Here is a 17,989-nt window from a genome sequence, read left to right on the forward strand (position 1 = left end):
TGACCTCTGACCTCTAACCTGAATCCCACTACACACCATCTGAGTTTGAAACAGAGAGAGAGATGAAAGATGAAGTTCTGCTAATATGCCACACCATCTTCACACTGAAATGTCCGTTAGGAGTCACTGCTGTATACATGCTTCTTAAGTTCACCACAGGTATTCAAGTCAAGTAAACTTTATTATCCCTGAATGGGGCAATTCTTTCTACAGCTAGCAGAGAAGACAACAGTCATAACATAACATACATTCATATTCTATATTCCAACGGAACACAAGCTATTAGTGAGACCAATGGTAACAGGAGCAAATGAGCTCTTTAATCTCTTGTTCTTACATCTCGGTACCTGCGACTAGATGGCAGGAGCCTGTATTCAGGCTTCCGATAATCTGGGATTCCACTTTTTCAGGTCACTGTACTACAACATATGATTGACACCACCAAAATTACACACAAAGACAAGAACTCAGATTTACTTTAGAAAGAAAGAAAAAAAAAGAGCAGGACACAGATTTAAAAAAAAAAACAGTGAAAAGAAATAAAAACCTACAAATAGCTTCTGGGCCAGTGGGTCTGCGACTCATTTTAGGCAGAGGAAATAAAAGAAAATCTGATCAAGTTCTACGCACGCACACGCACACACACACACAAACACAGAGTGTGCTCATAGACAGTCGATCCTCAGATTTCCACCCAAACACTCGCTGAAGGCACTCCGAAGCTTCATTGCAGCCCGCCTGAATGGTCACGGACATATTTCACTGTGTGAGGGGAAGTCATCATCAAACATCACTGCACATAACCTTCTACGTCTGACTTCCTGGGTCAGTCACTGAGCTCAGAGATGCTGGCGTCCTGATGCTGGTGTAAGAGGTCAGGCTGATGCCAGCTGTGAAAGGGAAACGGGACCTAACATTTAAAGCTTTAGTGTGTAACTTTTTTTTCTTTTTTGTTACATTCAAGCCATCGCCAGATGAGTTGCTACAAAGCTAATTTAAAAAAAAAATTGAAAATGCCAACCCACAGAGAATATTATTTTACTACTGATACATTACTAAGAATTGGAGGTCTAGTGCTGTCTAAGTTTTAGATGAGGCGACTTTGCCATTTCTTAGGATCAGATAAACCTGATGCCCCTGATAACGTTACTGCTGCAGAGCACAACAGAGTCCCATCTGTCACGACACAGAGACGTTTGATAAATGCAGACGCTCGGCTCCGTGCGAGACCACAATGCATCATTAAAAGCGAGCTTTCAATTACAGAGCCCCGCGCTAATTCAATTAGTCTCCTCTGAAGACACTCTGATAATGGGATCCAGACGGGCCGACGGCATCGTCAATAACTCGAGGATTCATTGAACAGAGAGGACGGTATCGGAGTTTATATCGTGCCGGCTGCTGGTTGGGCCGCTACACAACAAGAGGGGGATCCTGCATGTTTGTGTGTGTGTATGCTGTGTTTGGTTTTGTGGTAGGGGAAGGTAGGAAATGGGGAGAAAATAGGAAGAAAGTGCTTGTGTCTGGATGTATGTAACTTTAGTGGAGACGTTGTTATCCATGTGCATTGCTGTCATTGTAAGCCTGTGTCATTTTCTCAACTCCTTATTAGGGCTGGGTATCATTCAAAAATATTCGATACCGGTACCGATATACCAATATCATTACTTTGTTAACGGTTCCTAAATGATACTTTTTTAATTTCATTTAAAAAAAAAAAGAAATCACAACATTACACATATTCACATCTTTTTACTCACTGTGAGCCCTGTCTTTGTGTGTAACGTAGAGTTCTTCCTGCGTGTCTCTACGACGTGTAACATTGGACAGCCAATCACAGCCATTATTAGATCTTGGTAGAAGCATGCTGTGTGCTGATTGGCTCACTGACACTGATGAGATTAAATCTCCATGGTAATTTAGGTGCCTCTGCTTTTGTGAAACTGAGTCAAGGCTAAATTGAGCCAGGATTACTAGGAAATCTCAGCTTAATCCTGTATCCTGGTTTTGTGAAATAGCCCTCTGATCTCCCCTGGGTGAAAGTCCTGTGTTTGTTTGCGCTCTTATACTTTGTCACATTACTCTCTGCGTTGCTCCCGTCACCTTTTACCATTATTTTCAAGTGCAACATTTTTTTAAGAATATATCAATACAGAGATTTCCCTGCCATTATAAGGTTCAGCCATGTTGGGCAGCACCTTAGCCCAAATAATGTCACTAAAAGACTTTTCTCAGATCTAATGATTGTAGTTGGACTTGTTTAGCAAGTCTTGTCTTTTTGAGTGTTATCTTTTTATTATCTGCTCTAGCTTTTCCAACGTTTTAGAAACACACATGGCGATAATAATGGTCCAAAATGATGTGAAAAAGAGACGCAAAACTACCACAAAGACACAAACAAACGGCAACTGACCACAGAGACCCAAAACACACACACACACACACAGACACACACACGAGAATAAGGATCGCACTGTGACCGGCGTGGAGAAATGCACGTCCGGTATGAATGGCCAGGCGCGAGATCAGACACGAATCTACGCGTCGCGGCTATTCACGGCGCGTTTTCGCTGTTATCACCCAACCACACTGTCAAAATGTGTAATGCTCTTGAGAGATGAGAGAAAAATCCTCGCAGCCAAAATCTGATGGAAAACCTTCCAAGAAGAGGGGAAGCTGTTATTTATAGCAGCAGATTGTGTTCAACTAACACATATGGGTGTAATGTTCACATGTCCACATACCTCTGCCCTTTAGTCATGCTAGGCCAAACAAAGTTAGGAGGAGCTATTATCCAGACCTGCAGAAACTTTTTCCCCACAGAATGACTCCATGCGCACTGTATGTGCAGCGCTGCGTCTGTGTACATCACTAAACTACCAGAGGCAGTAGCAATAACAGCGGGAACAAAATGAGACTTCCAGCACTTCCTAAATTACCACGGTGCTGCTGTAGCGATCCACTTAATTCAACAGCAATTTCTGCAATCCAATTCAATCAAAGCGGATGGGGGTTTGTGGAGGGGATCCACCACCACCGCGGTGAAATATGCACCACAATTTTCTCAGAAATAATAGACAATGGAGGCTCATCAGGAATCAGAGTCATTTTCAAAACTGACATTTTAGGAGCTGACGTCCCCTGAGAGCTTAGTCAGTGTCACTGGAAATGGAATTGCAGAAAGTGTGAATGATACTTGTTTTTCCACCTGTGAAAAGGTGCGTTTGATTCAGCACACTGAAGAAGGGCACAGCAGGATGATTCCTTTCCATATTTAATGAATATATATTGTAGGTAAAAAAAAAATACTCGGATTAGTGAGAAGTGTCTCCGCAACTATTTCTCCTGAGAGTGCAGGAGAGATGGAGCGAGTGATGGGACAGAGAAATGAAAGACTAGAGAGAAAAGAGGAAAGGTAGACCGAGAGAGAGAGGGACTGACTCAAAGAGAATGACATGAGAGGCAGACAGCGAGACAGACAGAGACACATTACACAGAGGAAGAGAAAGCCATGACAAGGCTCGCTCAAAGGAAGACAAATGACACGAGCAAACCTCTCCGATGGAAGCCTGAGGGGATTCACTGAGCTTCTGACACCGTTTTGGCTGTCACAGCGAAAATAAAAAGGGTGCAAAAAAATGTTTGAGTTTGTTCATTTTCATTCACTTTAACAAAAAATACTTTTTTCTTTAAAATATTCCATCAGTTACACATTTCCTAGAATATCAAATATCAAAAAGTTTTGTTTTTCCTAAAAGATCTGATGTATTGTCGCTGTTGGGCAGAAACCTTGTATGTGCATATTTTATCATTTAAAGTTGTCCCATAAACCAATTCTATTGTTCCCTCCTAACATCTGTCTGTGCAGGGTTTTGCAAATATTTAAACAGTGAGGAGGTGATTTTGTCCGACTTTGTTTGAGTAAAAATGGCTCAATAAAATGTTTACAAATTAGCCTTTATTTCATTTTCTGAAAAACATTGGTTTTGGACATAATATGTTTTGACCCGACAGCAAGGATATCTATATTATTTGGATGGACAACGGTGATTCACAGCCTCTAAACTTCTTATGAGGCAGAAATTCACCTAAAAAAAACAACAACCTGTGTTTACGCCCTTGCCCGGCCCTCTGAGGCTGTCTGGCAGTGGATGATTTATTTAGACAGTAATCAGCCAGAGTGGGGCTCAACACACACTGACACAATTACCTGGAGTTGGCTCTCCTGACAATGTCAAACATGACACAGGTGGAGGGAGAGTGTGTGAGGACAGGGCAGCGTGTGGGGTGTAAGTCAGATGGAAAGGAGGAGGGAGGGAGAGGAGAGTTTGCAAAAAATGTGTGCGTGTGTGTGTTTATATCATAAGTAACCCATATGGGAGACTGAACTGTGTGTCTTGCCGAATGGATCTCTCTCTCTCTCTCACACACACACACACACACACACACACACACACACACACACACACACACACACACACACACACACACACACACACACACACACACACACACACACACACACACACAAATATAAATCATAGAGATTGCCACTTTAAAGAAAAGTCAAGAAGCAAGTGTACACACATACATGCTGTATAAAAAACACTATTACACTGTAAGCATATGCACCAAAACAAGTCTTCATGGCCATGCAGTAAGTGCAACACACACACAAACGCACGCACGCACGATATCTTGAAAAGGAAGTGAGGGAGGAGGATGTGGAGGTTTTTGTAACACAGTTAAAATCATTAAATGCTTACTGTGTTGGTATATTTCTAGCAAGGTAAGCGGAAATGTTTCCCCACAGCCACTTGTAGAAACAGGTGTTGGCTGGAGTGTTGGGAACATCTGGGATGTTTCTGTGCAAATTTTTTTTTGTTCAATAAGCATATCAACACCAGCCAAACAAAGCAGCTATCACAAATCAATCCCAGGGCTGTCTGAACTAAAAGATGGAAATAGTGACTCTAATTACTTCATTGTAGGGCTGGGCGATATGGAGAAAATCAAATATCACTATGTTTTTTACCCAATACCTCAATATCAATATTGCGGCGAAATTGTAGGGTTGACTATTGGTGCTTTCACAAAATATTAACACAATGAGATTTTAGATAAATAATCACCAATAATGTGGATACAATGACTAGGTGGGTAAAAACAAATAATAGAACAGCTACAACAAATGTCAGAAAATGACATCACTTTACTGTAATGCAGCCTTTAAAACCAGGAAAAGGCAACACTTATGCGATATTACGATACCCAAAATCTTAGACAATAGACAAAGACCTGTCTGATATCTCAATATTGATATAATATCGATATATTGCCCAGCTGTACTTCACTGTGTTATATGATCAACCTGGTACTCATTTAGCCGCCACACTGATGGGCTAAGGCAAAGACACTAACAGCATTTTCCAAACTATGGGACACTTACATTCTGGGAAGCATGAAACAAAACAAATGAGTCATCTTTGCAGACCTCTGTCTGTTTTCGTCAGATGTATGGGGACAATGCTGTAGGTCTAAACTGAGTGGTGCATTCAATGCATGCCCTGAACACTGAGGCGTTCGGGGTGGGCGGTGGCTCGTCACACAGCTTGTTACATGATGCACCGTTTACAGACAGGACACCCGAGATGGGCTTTAACAGACAAAGCCGACCAAACAGCCCTCTGAGAGGAAGGAGGCTGTGGAGAAGGGTTGCAGCACACACACACACACACACACACACACATATGTAAGTTAACATTTTGCAGCATAGCATTTTTCCCAGCAGTGGCTTTCTCATTACCTCGGTTCAGTTTGTCTGTTTGTTTGATGGTTTGTCTGTCAGCAGGATAACAGAAAATTACTGGCCCAATTGTTATGAAACTTGGTGAAATGGTGTAGCATGGGCCGAGGAAGAACCCATTGCACTCAGAATCTCCCCGTAGGAAATCAATGGAACAGCCGGCGCAGAGCAGTTTTGCCGCCTATCATGTGTAGGCACCTTTAGCGTTACACAGCGTCACCTTCAAATTATGCATTATGCAATAAGTTTAATAGTGATCACAACACAAGTTTAATAGTGTTCCTGACTGCTGATTCTAATAGTTTTGGAAATATAATTTGCATATCATAGAAGACTGGACTATATAGCCTTGCTGGAGTTCTGCACTCTCGGAGTGCCCTTCTAGTTAAACAGCATGGGCCACTAAAGCACAGTCTTCAAAAGAATGCATAAAAAACTATTTCAATTAATTTTTATGTGAAATTCCACCTAAATCTAGCATTATAATCAACACAAGTTCAAGGCTTAAGGATGATCCAAATACATGGGAAATTGAATCATCACACAAAATGAATAATTTCTTGTATGTCAAGAGTAAAAGATTTGTTTTAACAATACCCCATCTGCCAACAGATACAGGTTTCCAGTGCTTTGAGTCAACGTTGGGGGGTTCAGGTGTTAAAGGAACACGCCGACTTATTGGGAATTTAGCTTATTCACCGTAACCCCCAGAGTTAGACAAGTCCATACATACCCTTCTCATCTCCATGCGTGCTGTAAAGCTGTCTGACGGCTCCAGCGGCATCAGCCCATCACAGAACATGCAGGTGAATGGTTCCAGTAATCCTACTGCTCCGAATAAGTGACAAAATAACGCCAACATGTTCCTATTTACATGTTGTGATATGTAGAGTCACAGCGTGTACAAAAAACAACGTAACATGACACACAGCCATCTTCTAACCGTAAACAAACCGAGAACTATATTCTCAGGCGGAAGAATATAGTACTTGGGCGGAGTGATATGCTCACAGCAAGCCTGTCTGAGAATATAGTTCCCGGAACATGTTGGCGTTATTTTGTCCCTTTTGTCACAATTGGGAGCAGTAGGCTAGTTGGAACCAGTTACCTGCAGGATCTGTGCTAGGCTAAGCTAATGCTGGAGCCGTCAGACAGCGTTACAGCACGCACGGAGATGAGAAGGGTATGTATGGACTTGTCTTACTCTGGGGGTTACGGTGAATAAGCTAAATTCCCAATAAGTTGGCGTGTTCCTTTAAGAAAATCAAGCCTCTGATCCTGTCCCAGACACAGGGACATATCTGACTGTTTTTCCATTTGCAGGATTTCATTGTCAGAGCACAGCGGGCCTTCCTAATCAGCTCTATCCCTCTTCTGTCAGATCCCTCAGATTCTCCTCTGATAACAGCTGACACCTGCTGTTGTCATCCTTCGTCTCCGGCTTTGATCGTTTTATGGACCTTTTGATAAACTCCCCCGCAAAACACTCTCGTCTCCACTCTCATCTTCTTTCACCAGCCAGTGTCTCCATGTCTTGTTCCTTCTCTCTGCGCTAATGATAAACCAGTGGAGCGCAGCAGCTATACAAAACTCAGATTGTAATCTTTGATTTCTATACTGGATGTGTCTCTAACCTTTCCTGCAGGGCTGGATTCCATTTGATTCTTCACCATACATGGGCGCCGATTGGATTTGCAGTGTGATTTGCATTTATTGCGATTCTAGAAGTATTGGGATTCGATAGTAGGGAGTATTGTGATTTTCTTTTCCTTCTTTAACAAAAACAAAAGTTGAATAATACACTTCTAGAGACAATATATCATTTCTAAAAACTGATTGTTTTCTAAAAAGGAATGCACATCACATGTCAGTCTGACGTTTATTTCGTTTGTAAAGAAGAACATAAGATGGATTTTCTACATTCGCTCCGTTTTACCCAAAATGGATACGATGTAGTCTCCGTCGGTGGTACCGTAGAAACTATTTAGGTAAATCATTGGTGAAAAAAAAAAATAATAATAATAATAATCACAATTCTAGGAAAAAAAGAATTGATTCGAACAATCATTGCAAAAACAATATCACGATTTTTGATTTTTCTCCCCCACCCCTACTTTCCTGTAACTCAAGTGGTGGATTAAGTTTGAGAAAGAGCTACCATCTGTTCAACCTGATCAGGTCTATTTTAGGTTAGTCTAAATCAACCACGTTCCACTTCCAGTATTGCTCTGGTACAGCTAGAAATTCTGCCGGATGTCCGTCCCCTTCCTCTGTCTCTGTGTTGGCGTTCTAACCTCTGGTGGATTCATGAGGACTCTGGTTAACTGCTCCTCAGATCTCTGCAGGGTAAATCCAGACAGCTAGCTAGACTATCTGTCCAATCTGAGTTTTCTGGTGCACGTTTTTCTCCCATCCCGAAATGCTGTGTGGACTAGCCAGACCCTCCTCCGCGGCGCTGTGGAGCAGGGTCTGGCAATGCGAGACTAATCCCCAGCCCTACTTCCCTATACCTCAAGCAGTGGATTAGGTCTGAGAAAGAGCTACCATCTGCTCAACCTGATCAGGTCTATTTTAGGTGTAATTAGATCTTGGTAGCAGGTGATGAAGCGCAAACGATGTGCGTGTGTGTGTGCCAGCAGGTGGCACCCTGAGGTGGATATCTCCTCGGGGGGAAACTGCAGAGGCTCGAGAGGAGATGTGACTTTCATCTTTCCTCCATCTCTCTATCCCTGCTCCCTCACCCTGTCCCTCCCAGCTGGAAGGGATCTGGGTTCCCACAGCTCTCAGTCATATTAAAACCAAAAGATCAAAGGCACCGAGGAGCGCGGGACAACAGCAGCGAGAGGGAGAGAGATAGAGAGAAATGAGAGGAATAGAAATAAAGGAGGTGACGTGAAGAGCAAAGAGAAGAAAAAAAAGGATCGATAGAGAGAGATGGGAGTACAATGGAGAGGAAAGGACAGGCAGCAAGTTAGATGGAAAACATTTTATATGACTTATGATCTGTGCATCGAGAAAGACTAAAGGCTGAGTTTACACCAAACTTCTAAAAAGGTTGTTTTTGCTTGAAGCATAAAAAACTTTTTAAATAAAGAATAATTATGTGCAATCAACTGTGGGTGGGTCTCCATCCACGTGTTTTTATGTGCATTTCAAATTTGCGCATAAGAAACCTTACTGGAAATGGCAAAAAATAAATAAATAAATAAAATCTCAAACTATTGCAAACATGTTTTTAGGCCTGTAAAAATTATTACATAATTGTCAAATTGTCTTTTTTTTACATAATCGCAGTTTCTTTGTTTATCCGCAATTAATTGCTAACATTAGCTACGGTCTTTAGGCATATGAGTGGTAATTGTTGATTTTGTTTAGATATGCCAAAATGTAAAAGTGATTATTGTTCGGACTATATTTTTTATATTATATATATATATACAGTATATTTTATATTATTATTTTGATTGTTAGTTGTGACACTTGACTTGACCACATACCAAAAGATGTATCCTGGAATTCACTCAAAAACTTTGATGAATATACAAATATTTTTTAAATTTGAGTGAAAGAGACAATGATATTGATAATCGCAATAATTTCTGAGACAATTAATTGTACAGCAAAAGTTGGAATTGTTACAGCTGATGTTTTTACGCTTGGGGGGGATGGAAAAGTAAATGCGGCTAAGTGCAATGGAAACAGACTGAGGGAATAAATGATATTGTCCCGTCAATGCAGAGGCCACTGCAAGCTCTCCTCGTCTCTGGATGGCTTCTACCACGCTTATGTATGCACACACACATTAGCAGAACTCTTCCAAGAGCACACAGCTGGAATATTAGTTGTTCTAAAATCCCTATTTCCATTATCCAATGTGCTCTCCATTATTATACGTCATTTTCCTTTGTATAATGTATGACTGGCGCTCTTTTAATTACGTCATCTCGTAGCACCTTCTACTTCTGCAGGGGTAAAGCGGCACCTGCCATTCTCGCTCTAACTTCCACTACTCTGGTAACAGGGGGTTGAGGTTAACCGCCATATCGCAGCGATACGTAGCTTCTTCACAACAAAAAATCCATAGCGTCAGCCCTGGTAGTGATACACTTTAATGACCATTTAAAGTGTGTGTGCACACTAGGGGTGGGAATCACCAGAGGCCTCACGATACCGTATCATCACGATACGTTTGTCACAATGCGATATTATTGCTATTTCAGACATATAGCATTATTCTGCGATATATTGCAATTTATTACTTCAATTTTTTTTCAAATTTCAAATGATGTCCCCAAAAGGGAACTTTGTCAACATCCGTTTTATCTCTCTGTTCATCTCACTTCAATTTTTTTGCTGCAAAATAAGATTGTCAAACAGACAAACTGATCAACACATTTATAATAAAAGACTGATACTTGGCGTCTGTGTATCGATACAGTATTGCCATGGAAGATATGGTGATACTACGCTGTATCGATGTTGATATTAAAGGGTGATCAAACACAGGTACAGAATGCAAAGCATTCCCTCCTGTGATTTTATTAATGACTGAAAACAATCTCAATGACATCATCAGTGACTATCCGACCTCGACTTTCATCGCATTAGAGTCGACTTTAAAAAATCTGAAGTCATGCAACCCCCCTAATCCAACTAAAGGCCCATAACAGCAAGGTGGCTGCAGATTACTGTAATACTGAACTGCTCTCACATCTGCAAACACTGACACACACCTGCAGTATTTATCTGTACACCCATTAGCACTACCCCGACACACAGCACAGAGACAGAAGGACAAAACACATGCACACACACACACACACACTCAAACCTGTCTTATTCTTTTTGATCTACAGTAAGCTCCACAGCAGCACCTACTGGTCATTTGTTCAGAATCTACACTGATCCTGCTGCTTTGAAAGAGGGGGATTGTTCACTTTCTCTCTCACACACACACACACACACACATAACACACACACACACACACACACAAAATAGGGAGTGCTATGAATGTGTATACAGGGAAGAAAAAAAATACGGACATTTATTCACATTTACACTCGAAAAAACTTGGACATGCAGGTTTGGGTGCATATTATGCATGCACATAGGAACACACAGCTCCACGCTGAGTCTGAGGTGATTTATGAGTGTACGGCTCAGGTTTGCATGATTTATCTCGCTAAAGCTGCACTGTGCACCTGAGGGACTCAACTCTCCACTACACACACTGCATGGAGGCTTGTTAGTTAGGAAGCACTGGAGAAAGGCAGGTGTGTGTGTGTGTGTGTGTGTGTGTGTGTGTGTGTGTGTGTGTGTGTGTGTGTGTGTGTGTGTGTGTGTGTGTGTGTGTGTTGCACTTACAAGGCACTTACAAGACTCTTTTTGGTGCGTATGCTTACAATGTAATAGTGTTTTTATTAAACGTGTATGTGTGCACACATGCTTGTTCACTTTCGTGGCATCTCAAACATTTATATTTAAATAAATGTCTATTAAGTCACTATCTATCACCAAAAGAGGTAACACACTGGTGATTGAGCCTATGGCCCACTGATGAAAGTATTGCATAATTTATATGTTTGCATATGTTTGTCTATGGCGACATTCCCAAAAATAATGTTGTATTAAGTCACTGCGAATGCAAACCCAACATTTCCTACTGCTGCAGCTTCACATTAAAAGCATTTAACTGGCAAAACACAGGTTGACCTTTAGAAGTATTCACAGGGAGTGCAATGTGTTTGTCAGTAAGCTTGACAGCAGCCGCTATCACTCAGCAGAAACGGTCATTTTCGGCATTTTTTGAGAAGATCAGTTTGAAATATTGCAGGGAGCAACGGAACAGTTAGGAGCAGCCAAAGTGAGCTGTTAGATGAAGAGCTGCAGGCGACGGGCTGCACACCTCCCAACTTGTCAGAGAGCTAACAACTACTTTCACTTTGGTTTGTAGACTCATGCCGTGTGCAGCATAAAGACCACAGATGCACACAGAATGATGGAAAAACTGCCTGATCTCTTTATTTGCTGTGCCCACCAGTAAATAGGGTGTCGCCAAATCAACCAGGACTGAAATCTTAAGTATGCGATAACGCTCACAGTGCACACATGCATACGTCAGTATTAATATTCCTGCACAGGTATGGAGGTGTGTGTGTGTGTGTGTGTGTGTGTGTGTGTGTGTGTGTGTGTGTGTGTGTGTGTGCTGACTGCCTTCAGTATGTCTGTGTAACAACATCCCCAGCGACTTGTGTGAAACCTCCACCCCACCATGAAAGATAACTCAACACTCCCTCAGCAGTCTAATGGCCGAGGACACACAGCAGCATCACAAACACACACTGACACACACCAAGCCTGCGTTTGCACTCTGTAGTCTTGCATTGCCAGACCTTCCTCCACAGCGCTGCGGAGGAAGGTCTGGCTAGTCCACACAGCATTCCGGGGTTGGAGAAAAACATGCTCTGGTTTATTGGCATTTCTTTAAACCAATCAAAATAGTCTTGGGCGGTGCTAAGCGCTGGACGGAGCCACGGTGCCTCTGCTAAATAGTCTCAGGAAGGAACTTGTTTTGGTGGAACATGTGGACGTTCAAAGATTGTTTTAGTCATGCAACAGAAAACTCAGATTGGACAGATAGTCTAGCTAGCTGTCTGGATTTACCCTGCAGAGATCTGAGGAGCAGTTAACCATAGTCCTCACAAATCCACCGGAGGTTAGAACGCCAACACACAGGAAGAGGAAGGGGACGGACATCCGGAGGAACCTGAACAATCCCGACAATAAAACGTCGCTGATATAGACTAACACACTGTGATACACACATACATACTGAATGCCACCAGTGTGTTCTGTGGTGAAAGAACAGTAGTACAGTCTGACCTCCAGTAAGTCATTATCTATAAAAAGAAGGAGTCTCTGTCCGTTAGTCCGCTCATGTGCAAAAGAACAATAAAAAAAAAAAGTCGCACAGCGTAAGTAAACATGGAGGCCATTGTGTACTACCGCTTAACATATTTTTGTGTGAATAAACAGCAGTTCAATTTTGCTGTTGGATGCTGAATATACTCTACTCTTTTAAAAAGGAGCTACTGGGCATTACATATTAATGTAAAAATGCAGTTCTTTTTGTGATTCTGCATTTGGAGCATACACTGTTGCGTGTGCTGGAGTTTGACAGTATGTGTAAGGTGTGTGTCTGGCTCCAGGTATCAGCAGTGGAAGTGTTTCTGGAGATCAGCGGAACACCTCCAGGTGTAAAGTGAGAAAAAACCCACTGCTGCCCCGGGAAAACATCTGATCCTACCTTAACAAATTTAATGAGATAAGTAGCAGCCAATTGCTTTGAGCACTGTTACTACACTGTTATGTATTTGTTTTTGCAAGATTTCTTCTAGCTTAAAAAACTGAAAAATACAGTATTCCTGATCCACAAAGATGTTTATGCTAGTGTATCTGAAAATGTTCAAATATCATCAAATGGATCGCTGGACAGCGACAAACACACCCCCACACCCACCCACACACACACATTGTTGGTCAGTCTTGTAAATAATCACTTATACAGCCAGAGAGGAGTAAAATGAGAGAATAACACACATCTACAGGAAAAAAAACACACAGAAGAGATATTGACAAGAAACGTGTGTGTGTGTGTGTGTGTGTGTGTGTGTGTGTGTGTGTGTGTGTGTGTGTGTGTGTGTGTGTGTGTGTGTGTGTGTGTGTGTGTGTGTGTGTGTGCTGTGTTGTGCATGGGTTTCAGCTGTCCGCGCTCACACTGCAGGCGGCTCAGCCGATGGTGGCTTTTCTGCTTAATTGGTTGATTTGCAACCAGCTCTATGGCTGCCTGGATGTCTGACACATGCTCACAGCTGACACACAAAGCACACACAGCCAAAGTCATAAACACACATAGTGGATGGACACACAAACACACACACAATGAAACGTACACACAGATGCATAAATGCCCTCATGACTGACGCACGCGCACACACACACACACACACACACACACACACACACAAACACACACACACACACACACACACCTCTTTCTTCTCCGCAGTCTCAGCACCTCCAACCAGCTCTCATTAATACACACTCGACTGACAGCTCACAGTTGCCATGGCGACCCCCTACCTGTTGCCAAAGGGGGCTGGGAGTTTAGGGGCTTGTGAACGCAGCTCAAAACTATCGCAGTTCAATTTGCGCTGTGTGTCAGAGAGCCACCGGTGCTGCTGCAGGCACGCACAATTACCCACTCGGGATCGCAGAACAGTTTCCTTCTTTTCAATGCCATTCAATCGGGCTCACCGCAGTGCCAAGCAGTGCCCCGTTCTGCAGGTTTTGTTATGAGAGAAGCCAAATTTTCCACACGAGTAAAATAGGCATACTTCATTATATGACGCTCTATTGTAATTCTTCTCTTCATTTCATACTCCTCTGTTCCATGTTATTCATTCTAAGATAAGATGAAACTAACTTGAGGAAATTGTTAATTCATCATTCCTAGCTGCTCTATTCTAATTAAATCACTGCATACTCTATTCTGGCGATGCCATTTTTCATTTCCATACTGTTCTATTTTACGGTCTTAACAAAGGTTTAATATACTACTGGAAAACGGCTCATGAGGCTAATTGTGTCATAGCAGAATCTTTCCTTTTGCTGTAATAAATGGTAGAGCAGGTTTTAAACGTATACAGAGGTTGATTGGCCATTAAAGATGCATGAAAAGCCCCAAATTAGCACTATTTACAAAACTTACTGTAGATAGAACTTGTTTTTTTACTTCCACGGAGCAACCTTTCATTCCCAGGATGTGTTTGCTACTTGTGTCTCCAGAACCTGTCCCATTGTACAGCTTTTTTTTTATCCCACACAACCTTAAACTCAGGCTCCATGTGTTTCTACAGAAAACATGAACGAAGGGTCTGCCTTGGCTGGTTCTGTATTCCACTCCATTTCAACGAAATGAAATATAGTGAGTAGGGTTTTTAGACCATCACAACGACAGAATAACATTAAACATTAAAAAAGAACTATATCAGTCTACAATCTAAAGTGGATACTAACAGACTTTTGCTTCTACCAAAAGTGATTTTTCTTCATTCTGGTGTATCTCATCTATTCCGTCATTTGATTATCAAATCTGGAACAAAAGCAAAGCTTTTCTCATCACAGCAGAGTTGCAACATCCTTTACTGGAACAAAGTAAGCTAAGTGGAGCTTAAATCAACGTGACCGAAAACAGTGACAGAGAGATTATTCACAAGACTGGCCAACAACGTGTGTGTGTGTGTGTGTGTGTGTGTGTGTGTGTGTGTGTGTGTGTGTGTGTGTGTGTGTGTGTGTGTGTGTGTGTGTGTGTGTGTGTGTGTGTGTGTGTATGTATGTGAATGTGAATGAAGAAAACTTGGATTCAGACTAACTGACCGGGTCATTTTCCCGCCACCACACATATATGCAAACACACGGTACATTGTGTGTGTGTGTGTGTGTGTGTGTGTGTGTGTGTGTGTGTGTGTGTGTGTGTGTGTGTGTGTGTGTGTGTGTGTGTGTGTCTGAGTGTGAGAGAGAGAGAGAGAGAGAGAGAGAGAGGAGGGCAGATGGCCTTCAGCAGGTCATTAATACCAACTACACCATCCTGCAGTCACCTCTACCACTTGACCCCTTCATACTTAAAGCTGTTGGAAGACAGATGAGGGAAACAGGGCAGCTCCACTCTGATATATGGTGAGAACTCGATGTACGCTTAACCCTTCGGTGGAAAACACTGGTTACAGAAGAACTTATATAAGGACAAAAATAGAAGTCACTAAGTGCCTTCCATGATAAATCCAAATCTAGTATAGTGTCAGTATAGTGTAAATTTGCAGGTTTAAAACAGTACTTTGAGGTCGAAGCAACTTTAAAGAATTAGCACCATGAAAACCAACTGATAAAGTTGACTTATGTCGTTAACTAAAAGTTGCACTATACCCCAAAAGACTTTGGGCTAAAGCCGTCTGGCTGCCAACATGTATCTGCATGCTGCGCCTGTATGAGACTAAATATATTGTAAGTAATCTGGATTTGTACAGAACGAATTTGCTAGCCATTATCACACCACTGTGAATTAAAAGTGTTGTTGTATTCTGGAATACAACTCAAAAATATGTATTATAACAAAACTACAACTGGCACTGTCAAAGTGTCCTTGCATTTGTACCAGTGTTTTTACTACATGGCATGTTGCATTTTGAAAAATACGGTAAATGGCACGCAAAAATAAATGAAATCCGTTAGTCTAGACTGCCAACATCGATCAACATGCTGAATCAGCCAACTTCTCATTGATAAGGGCCCACTAGTGCTAATGGACACACCGCAAAAACTACAGGTGATGGTCAGCCACATAGAGCTCAATGGCACCCAACAAATCAGACAGACCTTCCTCCACAGCGCTGCATAGGAAGGTATGGCTACTCCACACAGCAATCCTGGATGGGAGAAAAACATGCTCTGGTTTATTGGCATTTCTTCCAACCAATCACAATCATCTTGGGCAGTGCTAAGTGCCGGATGGAGCCGCGCTGCCTCTGCTAAATAGTCTCAGGAAGGAACTTGTTTTGGTGGAACACGTGTACATTCAAAAGTAGTTTTAGTCGTGCAACAGAAAACTCTGATTGGACAGATAGTCTAGCTAGCTGTCTGGATTTACCAGAGGAAGGTAACGGACATCTGGCCGAAAAGAGGGACAGCCGGCGGCACCGCAACAGTCCCGCAAATGAAACTAACTGTTGTTTAGGGGCATCAGCTCTTTACCCAAAAGGTGGGTGTCCCAACAGCAAAACATACCTATATCAGTTTACATGAGTTCAACTTCAGATTATTATCTCAATAGTAGACTTGGATAGTCCCAGTGAGTAATGCAGACGTCAAAACACAGCACAGATGTATGACAAACAAAACCAACAGCCCATAAAAAGAGAAGCTAGCGAATGTTCTGCGAGTGTGCACACACAGCATGGTGTTTCATGTTGATTTAAGGTTTCACTGATATTGTGAAAGTGAAAACATGTCTTTTTTTTGTAATACAACCTATGCAACGACCAAATTTGAAGTGAATGGTACAAGTGGGTCATGATATGTTATCATATTTTATGATCATATTTTAACAAGACGGGAACAGAGGCCCTAGCCCAGGCAACCTCCCACATATCCAGTTAAACAGGACCATATGTACACTGTATGTGGCTCATGGTATTCACTCTATCAACATTATGTTGTTTCTCCTTCCATGAATTTTGTATCAGTGTGGATTTATGAGGGAAGTTCCTCACTTTTTAACCTCTACACTGAGGGCCATGGGAGTGATGGAACTGGTTCAGGCTCTGGACTGGATCTGGCCCACTCGGACTGCGTTCACACAGCTTAGGGCTGACGGACTGACTTTGGGGGGTCAGACTGGCTGTAAATCTCTGAACACTGGATAGTTGAAGGTATCAGGTGCTCACTTCATGTCCAGCTAGAGATAGAGATGCTGTGTGTGTGTGTGTGTGTGTGTGTGTGTGTGTGTGTGTGTGTGTGTGTGTGTGTGTGTGTGTGTGTGTGTGTGTGTGTGTGTGTGTGTGTGTGTGTGTGTGTGTGTGTGTCTTTGTAATAATGTCACCAATGCATGCTCTCTGTTATATCTTTAATGGAAGGTGTTTAACTGTTTTGTTGTATCCATCTTAGACTTGGCTCATCCTTCTATTTCAGCTTTCAAACACACATTTCACAAATCTGGCTCTAGGGTAGGCATATATACCCTAATTACCAGCTACCTAGACAGTTTTTGAATTCTCGTAGATTTTGTGGTAATAAAAAATGGTCTTGTGGTACTGTAAGGAACTACATGAAAGTATCCTCCACACAGCAAGAAGTCTGTCCAATCTGTCCGCCCTGTAGCGTACTCATGTATACACAGGTATTGAACACAGTCCTACCTGCTCCTGTCTCTCCAGCCAGCGGTCCACCATGGGGTGATTGGCGCTGAGCGATGAGCGGGCCGTCTCTCTCTGAAACTCTCTCTGATTGGCCCATGTCCCTGCATCCCGCGGTAGACTGCGGTACGTGTCCATAGCTTTACCCTGCACAGACACACACAAATGTTGTTGTTGTATAACCATATTAGTGAAGATAGGATCATTTGAAAC

General features: G+C 42.2%; 1 protein-coding gene across 6 annotated transcripts in view; it reads right to left on the bottom strand.

The window, feature by feature from the left end:
* The window catches only part of LOC120567663 (partitioning defective 3 homolog), a 351,607-nt gene that overhangs the window by 183,097 nt on the left and 150,521 nt on the right, over window positions 1-17,989 (bottom strand). For all 6 annotated transcript variants that reach the window (XM_039814627.1, XM_039814626.1, XM_039814628.1 and 3 more), the window contains exon 5: window positions 17,780-17,923. In XM_039814627.1, the coding sequence (XP_039670561.1) occupies window positions 17,780-17,923 (144 nt within the window). The remainder of the gene's footprint in view (window positions 1-17,779; window positions 17,924-17,989) is intronic.

The sequence above is a fragment of the Perca fluviatilis genome, chromosome 11 (genome assembly GCF_010015445.1).
Source record: "Perca fluviatilis chromosome 11, GENO_Pfluv_1.0, whole genome shotgun sequence".
NCBI lineage: Eukaryota > Metazoa > Chordata > Actinopteri > Perciformes > Percidae > Perca > Perca fluviatilis.